The sequence below is a fragment of the Centroberyx gerrardi genome, chromosome 23 (assembly GCF_048128805.1).
Source record: "Centroberyx gerrardi isolate f3 chromosome 23, fCenGer3.hap1.cur.20231027, whole genome shotgun sequence".
Classification (NCBI taxonomy): domain Eukaryota; kingdom Metazoa; phylum Chordata; class Actinopteri; order Beryciformes; family Berycidae; genus Centroberyx; species Centroberyx gerrardi.
Genome location: NC_136019.1, coordinates 13,697,071 through 13,712,715, shown reverse-complemented (window position 1 = coordinate 13,712,715; position 15,645 = coordinate 13,697,071). Strand labels below are relative to the sequence as shown.

General features: G+C 48.5%; 1 protein-coding gene across 1 annotated transcript in view; it reads left to right on the top strand.

The window, feature by feature from the left end:
* ppargc1a (peroxisome proliferator-activated receptor gamma, coactivator 1 alpha) overlaps positions 1–15,645 on the top strand; it is a 244,962-nt gene that overhangs the window by 209,646 nt on the left and 19,671 nt on the right. The window contains exon 2 of the mRNA XM_071926557.2: positions 1,165–1,344. Coding sequence (XP_071782658.2) covers positions 1,165–1,344 — 180 coding nt within the window. The remainder of the gene's footprint in view (positions 1–1,164; positions 1,345–15,645) is intronic.

Sequence of the window (15,645 nt, the reverse complement as noted above, 5' to 3'; positions counted from 1 at the left end):
GTAGAGGGTAAACGCGCCTCAACTCAATTTACCCACCGTTTTATTTGTGGAACAGTGTTTGCCCACCTTTTCAGACTGACATCTTCTTTAATCTTTATGACATAAATAATTCACAGGATACATTAGCACTTACACAGTGTACACAAGTAGTATCAAACTGATGCAAATTCGAGGGATATTTAAGGAAAAAAACGAAATGAATGCTTTTCTGAAAATATAGCTGTTTTTGGTTTAATTGGTGTGTTTTTGGCTTATGATGATCACTGACTGGAGCTCATAGTTTAGCCCTCTTTGTATTTACTACTAAGCTACAGTCTACCTGAGTGTGCCTCAGTGCAGCTGTTGACCTCTCATTGGTTGCCTGTCTGGGGATTACATGTTGAAATGAGTACATTATCCAAAAATGATAAGTGTAACCTTGCAGGACCAATGTAATTAACATTATGTAACGTCAAGGCATGTGGATAAGACATATGGTAACTATAGGCCGTCCCTCCAACTTGTTCATAATGATCCTGCAAAATCGTGATCCAGAGCCATATAAACTTGTTGCCGCCTCTGTTCACATCACCAAAACCTCTCTGCAGCCACTGTGGAGCTGATGATTTGTGAGTGCAGGACGGAGGAACAGCTGCTATATACACATAGGCTAGTTTACATAAAAGCGATTTGTGAATAATGAAATGTCAACAGGCAGCATTTAATAGCACAGAGGAGGCGCACCAATCACAATGCTTGGGGTGTGATGGTGGGAGGACAAGGCTTGCAGGTGGAAAGAAAAGTTGGCATAGAAAATAATAACCAGATTATTACAATAAGAGTATTACTTAATTATAGCCTATAAGCTAAACATAGAAAGTCTGTAGAAAGTTTGTGGCAAAGATGTATTCAAAATGATCAATAAAGGGAATTTATCACTTTAACTGTCACTGTGAAGAGAGGCATCCCTGTTGAGTGATTTAAATCGTTGCATGATAAACATAATCTGGGTTTCCTTTGTCTAGGAATTCGACAGCAGGTTGTAAGACAGGCTGTTGATTCCTCTCCAAATCTCAATTACCACCTTATTTGCCAACTTGGCACATATATAGAATTTGACGTATGATTTGCATGTGCAAGGATTTTGATTTGCCTCTGACCGTCCCGGTTGTTTCCCTCCTGCAGTGTGCTGCCTTGGTTGGTGAAGACCAGCCCCTCTGCCCAGACCTCCCCGAACTTGACCTCTCAGAGCTGGATGTCAGCGACTTGGACGCAGACAGTTTCCTGGGTGGCCTCAAATGGTACAGCGACCAATCAGAGATCATTTCCACTCAGTATGGCAACGAGGCATCCAATCTCTTCGAGGTAAGTAAAGGTTGCATTACAGTTTTTATCACGGCATATATTATTTTTTTATTTTGTCATCCAGGTGAAAGGGTTTTTGTCATTGTGTTTGAGCGTTGTTTATGACATGGTGGATAGCTGTTTATGAGCATGATGGTCGCCTGGAACATCTTTGGATCAATTTATATCAGAGACACAGCAAACACTACGCACTATCGCGTTCTTGAACGCCAGCCAAACAAAATGTGCAACAGTTACCAGTTTACAAACATGCCTTCACATTGCCCGGGAGTACAAAGGGGGAGATAACGTGGGGCGCGATAAGCCCAGGCGGACCTTTGTCCCCTTGTTTGGATCCTGGCCGTGACTGTAGGCTCCCTTATCAAAACTTGCAGCCATTTATTTCAGCACAGACCCAGTTGTGCGGCACACATCAGAAAGAAGGCAGAATGTGCCACTTGTAAACTCTGGACTTGGCGGCCATATTGCAACACTCCTCTCCAAAGGTGCGAGAGTAAAACTTTAATCTTTGCTCGGCCTCTCTCTCTCTCTCTCTCTCTTCCCCTGTCCTCCTCTCTTTCCGTCTCACTCTCTCTTCCTGCCTCTCGCGCAGTGAGAAACAAAGTCCACAGAGAGTGGGGAGCTGGCCGGGGCCATAAAGCCGCTGGTCCTGGGACTGAGCTGCAGCCCCCGGTTCATTATAGGCCTTTATCAGTGCCAGAGATAGACAAGAAAGACTGAGATTGGGCGCTTTAGCCTCGCCTCAGGAGGAAAAACCCTGTCTGTGAAGGCGCTGTGTGTGTGCCCATGGCCTGTCATGCAGTCACGTTTTCAGGGGCTGTGTGTGTGTGTGTGTGTGTGTGTGTGTCCTCGGTGGTCTTGCAGGCAACAGTTGATAACAGCCTGAATTCTTTCCACATTTGACCTCCCCACCACCACCACCTCCAAAGTCTCTTTATATCACCACACACTACCTCTGTCGACCACCCCGACAAACACACACACACACACACACATGGACAGGGGGGTCTTGAGTGCTAGCTGGTGTGACCGTGGCTCCTCTGTCGTCTGAGAGTGATATGGCCTGCAGCCGATGAGTGGCTCTGGGGATGGATAAAAATACCAGCAAGAGTGTGTGTGTGTGTGTGTGTGTGTGTGTGTGTGTGAGAATGTGTGTATCATTTTAAAACACAATGGAACTTAGCACCCGCTGAGGATCTGGATGAGGGAACCGGCTCTGAAAAAGAAGCCGTGTGTGTGAGAGTTTGACTGTGTGTGTGTGTGTGTGTGTGTGTGTATGTGCTTGTGCACGTGTCTGCATACAGATGAATACTGTACATCGCAGCAGCAGGGGACGTTTCCACACACTCAACAAGCCAGCAGCTATTGTATTATGCCCCGAACACGGAGAGCCTTCTAATCAAGCAGTGAAAAGTGGGTTTCAAAGCAAGCCTCAGAACAGTAATACATTTCCCTGACCGGGGATTTTTTTTTTTCTTCCATCTTTGGAAGTTTCAAGTCACCATATGAAGTGCTCAGTTCATCATACGGCAGGACTCAGCTAATCCTACTTAATCTGACAGGGGAAAGTTTGCCGCTCGGCAGGGATCAGAAGGCTAGGGCTGCAGCTGTACTTCCTGCCCTCCTCTGATTGGCCTGTACGCGGGGCAGAGAGGCATCCAATCAAAAGTTGAAGATTATAGAGCGTGTTAATAAATGGCCAGATTTAAAGCCTGGTTTTTTTTTATGCTTTTCTTGCTTTTTTCACGCTCCGTCTTCTCACGGACGTACACACATACAGCCACTTTAACAAAACAGTGTGTGTTTTGTGCGTGCGTGTGCGTGAGCGCGCACGTGTGTGAATAATAGCGAGAGAGAGCAGGTAGGGGAGGATCAAGGCGGCTCCGTGTCACAGCTGGGTGCAGCTGTCACCCACGGCCCCGCGCTCACACGGAGCGTGGGAGTGGAACCAAAACACGACCCCATCCCCCTCTTAACAACTTTAACAGACACAGAGGGAAAGAAAGACAGAGAGGAAGGAAAGAAAGGGAAACAATGAATCAAAGAGCGAAACAAAGAAACCCTTCGAATGATTTGCAGCTCAGTCAGAAAGAACAACACCTACTGTTTTCCTTGCGTCGGTGCTTCCTCCAGACCGCGGAGCCGCGTGACAGGCGGCGGCAAATGAGTAAACAGGCGGTGACTTGGTTATACAGTTGGGACAGGAACTGTAGCTGTCACATCTCACAAGGTGCCGTCCCACATGTAAGTCTCATTTGATCATTAACGGGCCGATGGAAACTGTTTACATCCTGCACGAGCCCTGTAAGCGTGTCTTTGCGCTTGTGTGTGTGTGTGTGTGTGTGTGTGCTTGTGTGTGTGTGTGTGTGTGTGTGGTGGTGGTGGTGGGGGGGTGACTGTTTCGTAAGCAGCATACGGTCTTAGACCACAAGCTGTCCCCTGGCTGGCCTTTTGCTCTGTCCCCTGCCACTGTCCCAACTGTCCCCGACACGAAATGAGGAAAATGATACACCACGCCTCCCTGTAACACACACGCACACACACACACTCTCATAACAGCTATCACTCCTGGCACGGCGCGTTTGACACCTCTTCAAAACGGACCGACCGTGAATGTCCACACTCTATTTTGGGCTGCAGTTGTTAAGGGCTGGCCACTCCAATGAGTTCCCAATGTACTGCCAAAGATAACAGCATGTAAGCATGACCCAGTGTCTCCTCAGCCGCAGATCTCCGGTCAGATTTCATATCAAGCTTTTAACCGTTTGGCCGGGGGAAGCGCGTCTCATGTGGGTCGGGTTGTTTGGATTCCTGCGTGGACGTTTTGGTGGCAGCCTGATCGGGACGCGGCATGGCAACATCACATGCGCAGATCAAGGCATTAACACTTGTTGTAGGGTGTCAGTCACCCTGCGTGAGTATGCAAGACAATTGGGACTAACTTTGCCCGCTGACACGTTATCTGTGTCGTACCTGTCTAGCTGAGAGATACGCTGACGATAGACGGACAGATGGGAGAAAGGGACAAGGACAGATAGACCGTCAGGAGAGACAAAGGGAGACAGGCGGAGAGAGGCAGACAGATGACGAGACGGACAGACAGATGGGCAGCGGGATGAGACAATCGGAGAAACATATAGGCAGACAGACAGAAGCTTGGCCCGGTGCCAGGCAAAAATCAAAGCCCGGGGATTCGGAATAAAAGGCTCGGGGCTTTTCAGATCGTAAAACAGAAAGACGGCGGGGCTTAAGGCATTACTGAGATAATGTATAGGGAAATGCCGCGCGTGTGTGAGCGCGCATGCTGCATGCGGGCTGCGTCGGTCGCGCAGCCTCTCCGCCGTCGCTCCCTGCGGCGCGGACGCGATAGTTTGTTGCCGTCAGACTTCGAGAGGCGTTACGCCGCTTTGTCTCGCTTTGTCTGTGCCGCTTGCGGACAGATGCTCCGGCGCTTACTCCTAAGTAAAGGCAGATTACATTGATTGGGTCATCTTTAGTAGGCTTTGGGAGAAGATGCCGAACATGTTGTGATAGAAACGTTTTGCTCGGCGCCTCCCCCTCTCCCCCTCTCCCCCTCCTCCTCTCCGAACACCGGTAAGCACAGATTACCTCACACACTTGTTGGCGAAAGGCACTCGTATGAGCCGAAATAAGAGTGCGTAGAGAGCTGTGGACCGACTGAGAGGAACTGTCACACACACACACACACACACACACACACACACACACACACACACACACACACACACACAAACACACAGACAGCAGAGACCCTCATTGTCCCTGTTCCTACTCCCTGCTGAATGCCGGTTGCGTTTATTTTGCAAATTTATGCTGACATTTGAGAGTACACCGCCCGCACCGGTTCACCGCTCCAGCAAAGGGTGTATGAATTATCATATTCCACTGTATAATATGATTTTCTCAAGTGAGTCTTATTAGAATACACCATACTTTCCTCATCTTGAGTTTCTCTCCCCCCCCCCCCCCCCCCCCCCCTCGATTTTAGCACGTCAGACACAGTATTTGTCTGATGGAAGATGTCCTCCATCACTGTCGAGCTGAAGGCGAGCGGCTCCTTCAGACCGGCGGCGGCGTTGTTTCGACACACAAATGAGAGCGAGCGTATGCGAGCGGGCGCGGACGTATAGAGATGCAGACTCGGGGCTGTCCGAGCCGCTGTTATCTCGCAGCGTCTGTCAGATCCACTCCGCAACGAGAGCTCTCAATCCGCCGCCCCGCAACACCGTGGGGCTCTGCTGTCTCCCGTCCCTCTCCCTCTTTTACTCCCTCGCTCCCTCTCTCCCTTCCCCCCGCTGTCTCTCGCTCCCGAGGCGTGAGCATCCCTTCCCCAAACAGGCTGATGGAGAGTTGAAGCTGCAGTGGGCTAAACAAATACATTCAGGCCTCCTTCCTTGAAAGAAAGGCTGGAAGGAGGAAAGGAGCGAGGGAGAATAAAAAGGAAGGGATAGAGAGCAAGGCAATAGAGGGAGGGGGGGGAAGAGAGAAAAATTTGGCCAGAGAAATCGTCCCCTCGGGGAATGTTTGGAAAAAGAGCAAGGGAACATCTTCTGGTCTGGTGGTGGCTGCTTGGCTGCCTGGCTAGCTGTCTCTGTCTCTGTCTCTCTCTCTCTCTCTCTCTCTCTCTCTCTCTCTCACACACACACACCCACCCCACATTCCCAATAGGCCACTGCTGCTGATTGAGGCAGGGTTTGGTGCTCCTGCCCCAGCTGATCCCCTGCCCCCAGTGGATACCCATCTCTCTCATCACGCTGGAGCCGATGATGTGTATGTGTGTGTGTGTGTGTGTGTGTGTGTGTGTGTGTTTGCATGGGTGTGTGTGTCTGTCTTTGTGTAATTGAGACACCCTGTAAAAAAGTTTTGGTCTTTTTCTGGCTAGACACAACACTTAATATAGCTTTGTGTGTGTGTGTGTGTGTGTGTGTGTGTGTGTGTGTGTGTGTGTGTGTGTGTGGTGGGTGGGGTGGTGGGGTGGTGGTAGGGGTGAGGGGTGGGAGTGGCTATTTTTAGTATCAGGGGTAATCTCCACTAAGAGCCTTTCAGGGCCGTTTCACTTTAACCTGGCCAGAAACACTAAGCCAATAAGCCACCCCCCTCAAAACACACACACACACACACACACACACACACACCAACATGCAGCAACGGGAGACCCAACACGATAAGCCGAGCCTTCCTGTATTATTTAATGGTGTATACTTTGGAGTGGGAGGAAGGCATAAACAGTGGATTCCTAGAATGCTTTTTATACTCTTTCCCCTTATGCAATGAAGAGAGAGAGAAAGAGGAAGTGAGAGAGAGAGGGAGGGAGGGAGGGAGAACACAAAGCGGTGTGCGTGGAGATGAAATGAATTGATCAAAGAACGACAGAGAGCGAGGTACAAGAGAAAGTGAGCGAAAGCGATACCCGACAGCGAGAGAACGGTATGAATAACAGACAGCAGGACAGCGAAAGGGGAAACCTCGAAAGAGAGAGGGAGGAGGATGGAGAGAGGGAGGAGGGAGGGGCGGGGGGTGGGGGGTAGAGAGAGAGAGAGAGAGAGAGAGAGAGAGAGAGGGAGGCCTTCAGTGAGTGAGCGCCGTGATTCAATGTGAAGCGCTATCAGTCTTGGGTGATGGGCCGCTTCCCCTCTCCAGGAAAGGCCGATCGATCCCAGGTGTGTGTCTCTGTGTGCTCTGTGTGTGTGTGTGTGTGTGTGCAGTCCCAGCATGCCTAGCAGTGGCAGCAGCCTAGCCCGGCCCTTATGCTCCAATAGTTTACCACATCCTGTCCCGCTCTGTGTATTTTTAACATGGCAACCCAAGGACTTGGTCTCCTGGAAACTATAACTCGGTTGACAAATCATCTCTTCTAGCAATAAGATTAAATAAAACACAGTAATGAAGTTTATGGAGGAATTGAGTGACAGAAATTAAGTTAGGCCCCGGCTAGCCCCGTTAGTCCTTGTAGCAGAAACCAAGTTAATGACTGAATGCTACAGCTAGCATTTCTGCACCGGTGCCTGCTCTGCCCTTCTTGCCAAGTCAGGGAAAGAGAGGGCTATTTTGTCCAAAAAAGCCAAGAATGAAGAATTATGACGGCATCATTTTTACATCACTTGGATTGGATTCTTTAGGAAACGAGCTCTGTGTTTGATTCTGCGATGTTGGATAATTTAGGTCATCTTATTTCAACACATCTCTGGTTGTGTGCACCGGAATCAGGCATGCAAAGGACTAGTTTTCCTCGGTTGAGAGTTTAGTTTTAAGAGCTTTGTCATCCATGCAGAAAAAAAAATCTCTCAATTCTCACTAAGCTATATGATGTGCACTGCATGCTTATAGCTCTAGCTCATTCCCCCCCACCTGAAGCATTTAGGTCTGCACAGGCCTCAAATAGTTCAAGAGGCTCTCCGAGGCTCTACTGATGCGTGAGTGACTGGATGCTTGGATGACTCACACTTGCTGTCCAATCAGTGGCTTCTGAGTCCAAACTGAAAGCAGAAGCTCGGCTTTTTCACAGACATTTGGCCACTGCAGATGGAAAATATTCCCTCCTCTCTCATCTTTGTGAAACAAAAGCCCGTATGTGTGAAGATGCAGAATTGCAGCTGAAGAAAAGTCAGTCTCAAGTCAGTGACATGATCATGAAGAGATACATTCTTTACCTTTTATAAATGAACCAATCAGCCCTTGCAAATAGTTAATAAAGAATTGACAAGGCAAATCCTACTCCTACCATGATGCTAAACATGTAAACATAATGATGTTTAGCGTAGCCACAGCACTAACGGCAAGCTTGGTGTATCATCAACTGGACTGTGAATATGTCTTTGTTAGGAAGTGGTACATCCTGGATAAATCTGCTGTATATATCTACCATGATAGGGCTGTTGACCTGCGGGACTCAACAGTTCTAAAAATTGCCTGGTTGTTTTAATCAGCTCTTACCAGGAGAAGACCATTTTCAGACTAGACTGCGGCCAGCAAAACCTCTTTTCACATGGGTGTGACTGTGTTGTGTAATAACTGGATGGACAGACTGGGGAAGGATTTTGAGTGTTGGACACTTGTCATCAAGTGGCCATCGATCATTCTGCATCTGGCAGTTATTGCAAAGTCTAGTACTGCATGCAGGTGTGGCGAGTAATGTTGTAAGCAGTGAAAGGTAAGGCTATCCCAACTGAAGGGAGCATGATCAGTATTCCACTGAAAATAGATGTGGGATTTAGATGAAATACACTGTAGGAGTCCATGTTGATGCTACAAAGAAAGACTCTTTGAGAGCTTTCATGCCCCCCCCCCCCCCCCCCCCCCAATCCCTTCCCATAGTATCCCTGCCTCATGTCGATGAGGTGGGATTGCATCGACTCAAGCCTGTGTGCCTGTGCGCGCGCTTCCTTTGATGTGCTCATTTCTCTACTCGTAAAGATAGGCGCATCCCCACATCGTTCCCTCTCGCACAACATGCGAAGGCTTGTGAAGTCCTCCGTGTCCGGCCGCTGTCGTGTGCGGCCCGTACACAAACGCCACTAGAAAGTGCAAAAAAAAAAAAAACCCCACTCAGATAACACGCTCACAAAGTCACGACATGGATAAGAGGCATACGCACTGCAGTGGCAACCCCCTACCTGGATCCAGGAGCGACAAGGCACTCGCACTCACGCACGCACAAGTCAAGGTAAAAGATAATGCGTTTATTTAGTAATCAGCAAATAGCTTTTATGCAGTGGGTAAGTGGTGAAGCCTGTGAGGCCTTGATAAGATCATTTGCTTTCAGGTGTTTCCCTGTCGCACCGCGCACGGCATTGAGTGCAAATTGAATAGGGTGACCTTTTTTGCCACAGAATCAAATTGACTGCATTCCCCCCAAAAGATTCTGCCATTTCAATTACCATAAATTTGTGATATTGGGTCCCACGCCGCATGCACAAACACGTGCACATGTGTACGCAGAAATGTAGAATAATACAATGACACAGAGACACATGCACACTATTGTTTGTATAAAACACTGTAGGCCACTGTATCTTGTCGACCCCGGCTCTCCTCGCGTTGGCATCTCTCCTAGGCAGATATTACTGTGACAAATGAAAAGGCACAAGCCCTCGATGGGCTTGGCAGGGCCTGAAAGGTCAGGAGCTCTGTGTGTGTGTGTGTGTGTGTGTGTTGGTTGTGTCAGCAGTGGATAATAACATTGAGTCTTCTGTGTGAAAAACAAGAACTCCTGGTCCATTCTGCTCCATTCGCAAATCTATGCAAATGTCACAACCAAAAGCGACCGGCCTTCTGTGTGTGTGTGTGTGTGTGTGTGTGTGTGTGTGTGTGTGTTAGTAATTGTTTTTATGTATATCTACGCATGACTGCTGATGGCAGTTACTGACTTGCGCTCCGGCCAGGAAATGTGGCAGTGTCCATTTAGCTTTTTAGATGGACATTGAAAACAACATCCACCCTCCTCTTCTGTCTCTCTCTCTCAGCGCCTCTCTCCCTCTCCTCCGCCAGCCCATTATCAACAGCGTAACGGTATGTTCAAAGGCCCCTTGCTTAGTGCTGCACATTCAGAGCTGCCGACTTAAGCAAATAGCTATTTGCATGCCATTAGGCGAAAAAGCAGAGGGAAGCAGCATTCCTCACTCCATCTCTGCATCTAGCTGAATATTCCTGATCCGAGGTTCCAAATCTCTGTTTTTCTCCCCCTCCTGCTGCGACCGGAGTCAGGGCAATCACAGCAATCAGTGTTTTCTCGTGCCAAGTCGATTGGGAAGTGGTTGCCAAACAAAAGATTGAGCGTCCAATCGTTACGCTGGTGTGTGATTGTGCGGTGTTAGGAAACGCGGGCTTGGACCATCTGTTGGACGGCTGGAGTAGGAAAACAACAGCAGCTCAGGGCAGGACTGTAGATGGGGATACTCCACCAGGACACACTCAACCCCCCTGTGGTCCTATCGGCTGTTTGGATAGCTGTTTGCATTCCTGCATAAGTGCGTGTGTGTGTAGCCACATGCAAGTGTGCATGCATACAGTACATGCATGTGCACCTATGCTCTTCTGGGCTCACGATGAAGCATCCACTCTCCAAAGTAGCTTCAGCAGTCACTAAGAGCCTTACAGTTGTCGTTAGGCAAGTTAGCCGGATCAGTGTGTGTTTGTGTGTTTTTATGCATGTGTGTGTGTGTTTGGAAGGAAGTGATTGGGTGATCATTGTACCATACCACATGGGATTGGTATGGTGTCTCTGTCATATGCATATGAAATACTCTCTGGAATAACTTCTCTTCTCTTTCCAACTAATGTTTCATTTCTGGGGTACACTAGGAAGCTTTGTGGTTGTGTGTGCGTGTGTGTGTGTGTGTGTGTGCGTGTGTGTGTGTGGAAAAGTACACAACTGAACAAGAGTCAGACTATGTCTTCATAATGGCCTCAGTTGCAAACTGTAAACCTCTCGGACTCCACGATTTTCGCCCCCAAGTTAGAAAGAAAGGGCCTGCCTGTCTGCAGTCGCATGACAGCCTCAGCCGAGCTCAGCAGATCTGTGACAGAGTTCAGGTGGTTAGTTTTCCCAACCGGGGCGGCGGGGTTACCGGTCAAAGGGCTTTTCCAGAGAAAACCAGAAAGAACACCATTGCACATGGTTCTGCAGCATCCCTTGGGTAGGTGTCTCAATCAGATTTGGCCTGTGTCAGGTTTTGTAGCAACAGCTCTTTCTCTCTCTGTGTCTTTCACACACACACACACACACACATACACACACACTATTTCTCCCTCTCTCTCTGTCTCTCTCTCGGTCCTCTCTCTTTCCCCATCAGCTCATCTGATAGTGCTCTAACAGTCTCAAATGGTCCCCAGGAGGCACATCATCTCTGCACACACACACACATAGACATGCACACACACTTCCCAGTTCTCATTGATGGGTCGAAGCACTTCCCCACTGTTTTATAAGTCACACAGCCTTCTCAACGGAGACAGACAGCTGACATGTCAACTGGCAACACGCTGCCGTGACCACACATGTTGATGCAAAGCAACCCCAAATGGTGGCTGTGGGTGAGAGCTGCCATTTTGGTTCAAACAACTCCAATGGAGGCAAAAAACTAGTGAAGTCCTGCTGGGAGGAGGGGATTATGACAAGGCCAGTTGTGGTATTATAGCTAAGTGGGATGTGAAAGCCTAAAATCAGCTGCCCGGATCTGGATCTCCCCTGGTGCTTGGACCGGACAATCTTAAGTGTATTTAGAGGGGCGCAGGATTTAGACACTTACAGCTTGAAGCATTGTGATAGACCAGAATAGAGAGAGAGAGAGAGTTGTTGGAGTCAGGGGGTACTGTGATTTTTGTGTCCAAAGCAGGCAGGCCCTCAACATCCGGTCCATAGGATCATTTGCTTGGGAAATTGTTTCGGAATAACGAGGCGCTCTGTTGACTCCGGTCGTCAGATGGAAAACGACAAGGGCCTTCAGCATGCTGATATCTGTTACAGGCCCAGTCACAGCCTTGACCACAACGGCGGCTTAACATTTAGTTTTATGATTTGGAACATCGTCAGACTGTGCCGCTGCCACCGCACACACACACACACACACACACACACACAGAGACACGGAGAGAGACACAGACGCACAGAGGGACTTAACAGTGTTATGTATGGTTTCATCGCTCCGTATAGGCCATAATCACCCTCTCTCCATCTCAGTAAGCCCATGCTAAATGACCAGACGTCTCTGGCGGCTGCCATGATTTGTCTCTCCGCCGCGCATCGTGCCGTACCTTCCCCTCCCTCCCTCCCTCCCTCTCTGCTGCCATATGTTGTGCCTGTGTGACCGGCCGACGTGTCAGGCCTGACTAACGCCTTAACGGCAAGCCTGACTTTGATTTATTTCCTCTGAAATCTGGGGGCCGGGGGTAATAACACAGAATGACATTATTTGTTTATCAAATCCAAGGCTGCTTTTCTTGGCGGAGTCAAGATGTGGCGACTCGATACCAACCCCCCCCACCCACCGCACACACACACACATACACACACACACACACACACACACACACACACACACCTTCTCCCCCCTATTTCTGATTGTGCTGTGATTAGAAGGTCTGGCTACTCGTTTAACCTCGTCCGAGGGAATGCTTTTGAAATCTGACAGAGCAGAGAGCAGAAGAAAAAAAAAAAAAAGATCGAGACGAAGCAGCGCAATTAAATTGTCAAGGCGCAGATTTAACCCCGAGCAATTCGGGGGCCAATTTATTAAGAATGTTTTCTGTCTGAACGGACCGGTTTCTTTTCCTCTATTTGCAGAGAGAGCGAGCGAGAGAGTGAGCAAGAGACAGAGAGAGAGAGAGCGAGGATAAACAGTATTTTCAATACCAGATGACCCATTTAGTGGGAAATTTTTTATCTTCCCACATCCAGAGTGTCTCTGTCACATGTTCTCGCTCTCATTTGAAGATAACGGCGGGACTGTTTTGTCTGTTGCAATTTCATCTCTGTTATTCAGTGGTCAGGTCTATCATTCTGGCACCTTCACAACACATTTGGATCCTTTCAACATGTAAATGATGCATTGCCCTGAAAAGCTCGTTAAAATTTGATCCCTGGCAAATTTGCTCAGGAGCTTGGAATCCTCAAGAAGCAATTAGCAGATTTAATTTGGCTATTTGCCCCAGAGTTGAGAAGTAAGTGTTTGGAAAAAAACAACACCTTCGCCTTCCGTTATCAGCGGCGTGAATAGTATCTCCTGGAACACAATGCTGTGGTGTGGAACTCAATAAAAGAGTTAAAGGCAAGGACAATTTCAAAGACGGCCTGCCTGATAACAAAAGGGCCTCACCTAATAATGAACTGGAGTTGGCTTTCTTTTCTCTGACGTGGGGAGGCTTGGGGGAAGGAGGGGGGGAAGAAGCTCTGCCAGCACTTGCCAGCATGTTTTATGGCTAATTGAAGCATTTGGAATAAAACAGCCACAAAATGGCACCCTTTAGAATTGGAGCGGGGTTAATATATTGTGATCCCACAATTAGCCCAGGATTGTTAAGATCTCTTTAATTCGGTGAGGTCCATTAAGCGGGATGGGCGAGAAAGTGCTCCCGTCGAGACGATTTTTCTCTCTTCTCGCTTTGTTCCTTCCTGCCCTTTTTTTTCCTCTCAGCAGCTGCTGGAGTAATCAATATAAGTGGACATGGCCGTCAGCAAGTTGCCAGGTTATCCTGGCGTCACCCCCTTTGGGTGCCATAGCTCCACCCACACAGAGATTTTATATATACATATACAAGGGGCAGAGGAGTCTGTGGTCCGGCAGCGCTGCATGGTGTGGTCCCTAAGCTGGCATGGAAAAGCTTGCCCTGCTGGACAGGGGCGTTTGCTCATGCTCTCTCTAGAGTAGAACCGTTTACTGAGGTTTGCTCTTTACCCAGTTTCTCAAATCCCCACTTGGCCTATGAGTGCCTCCACCAGAGCTGCAGCTAGGTCTGCAGCATGATCGTCACGACTCAGGGTTTTACAAGTGTCCCTTTCAGAGTATGAGAGTCCCTTCTGGGTTATCTTTGGGGATACAGTGTGCCTGCGGGAGCCTGCCAATCGGGGGAGGTTTTTGAAACAGGATTGAAATGGCCACGTGTCAGCCTGAGTGAAACCCAGCCACAGCCGCAGAAATTCCCCAATCCCTGCCCCACCATGACATAATGAAGCCTGCACAGCCTTCTCAACTTTTAATGTAACTAGTGTCAGACAGTGGCATAGATGTGACTGCAAATTCTACAGAATGTATGGGTTTGAAATTACTCTTGGGAGGCGAATAAAGCCCCACCCAAATCCAGCCTTGCTTGGATAGCTGGTGAGGTTGAACCTAAACAGATGGCTGGTCCATTAAAGACTCATTTGAGATAATCTAAAATGATCCCGCTTTCAATTTCTCAAGTGAGGATGCATGTTTGGGCTAAGAAAAGGCTGCGGCTTTATCAACTGTTATTACCCACCCGCTTAGCGCTCGGCTAATAAATTGGGATGCCGGAAAATAGTGAACGGTTGCGCGGGGTTCCAGCACAGTGGATTTGAAGCTCTTTGCAAGTAATTAAACAGCATGCCACCTCATAGAGAGCAATTTCCTGCAAGGCGTTTACTTGCCAGTGCGACGTGGCCCCAGTCTGCATCGTGTTATCTCTGTGAAATATGTCCCCTTTATCATTTTTTAATAATGACTGAATGCTCATGTTGTTAGGAGAATATCTACTCAATGAGCATCAGATTAGCGCTTTCCTCACCGTTAGCTAGCTAACTTAACGTCCAAGCTATCTCTGTCATCTTAAAATGAAAATTGGAAGAGGGGGGACATTAAAAAGGCTGCTATCTCCTGGATAGCTCCAAAGCTAGTCCAAAATAGGTATTCACGGTGGGTGCGTAATTGTGCAAAATTGGAGGGGGGAGCAGAAGACGAGCGGGTGGGGAAATTGCCCGCATGTGGGAGCCTGAATGCGAGCGGCGGAGCGCTGCTATCTGAGGGGTTGGTTGCCCCCTCGGCATAATGATGGCCGCACGCCGTCGCCGAGCGATGCTAATCCCGCCGTGTGCATAAAGGGATTTGTTCTTGTTGGGCTGGCCACAGAGCGTCCCAGGGTGACGACGCTGTTTATCTTTCCGCTGTCTTAAAGTCCCCTGGGCTTTTATGGCCCTGGAACTTACAGTTCCTGTTGTCACTTGTCACCGCGCGAAGGCACACTGTTGCGCACACACACACACACACACACACACACACACACACACACACACACACCTCTTTCTGTCACCCTGTCTTTTTCTACCAAACTGCTTCGCTCTCACTCTTAATATCTATCTATATACATACTTTTTCTCTCTATTCTCCCTATTTTTCTCTTCACACATACACACAAACACACACACAGTTATTTCTCTCTCACACACAGGCACACATGCGCAGTTATTATCCCCCTAACACCTCCCTTGTTGATACTAGGCAGCTCACATCTCTCTCTCTCTCTATATATCACTCTCAAACAAACTCTTTCTCTGGCTCTCAGTATCCATCTCTTTGTATTTATCTGTCGGTCTCTCTCTCTCTCTCACACACACACACAGAGTTATAATCTCACCCATTAAATGGGGGAGTCAGCTGCAGCAAACACACAACAGCCCCGGTACATCAAAGAGGAGCTGAGTGGCAAGAACAGGCTTTATTTTCATGAAATGTTGATGGTAACTTCCCGCCCCTCGCGAGCGTCAGCTGTCGCGCCGACATTTTAAATATATCACATTCATTTGGCATTAGCGGGCGGTAATTCGCC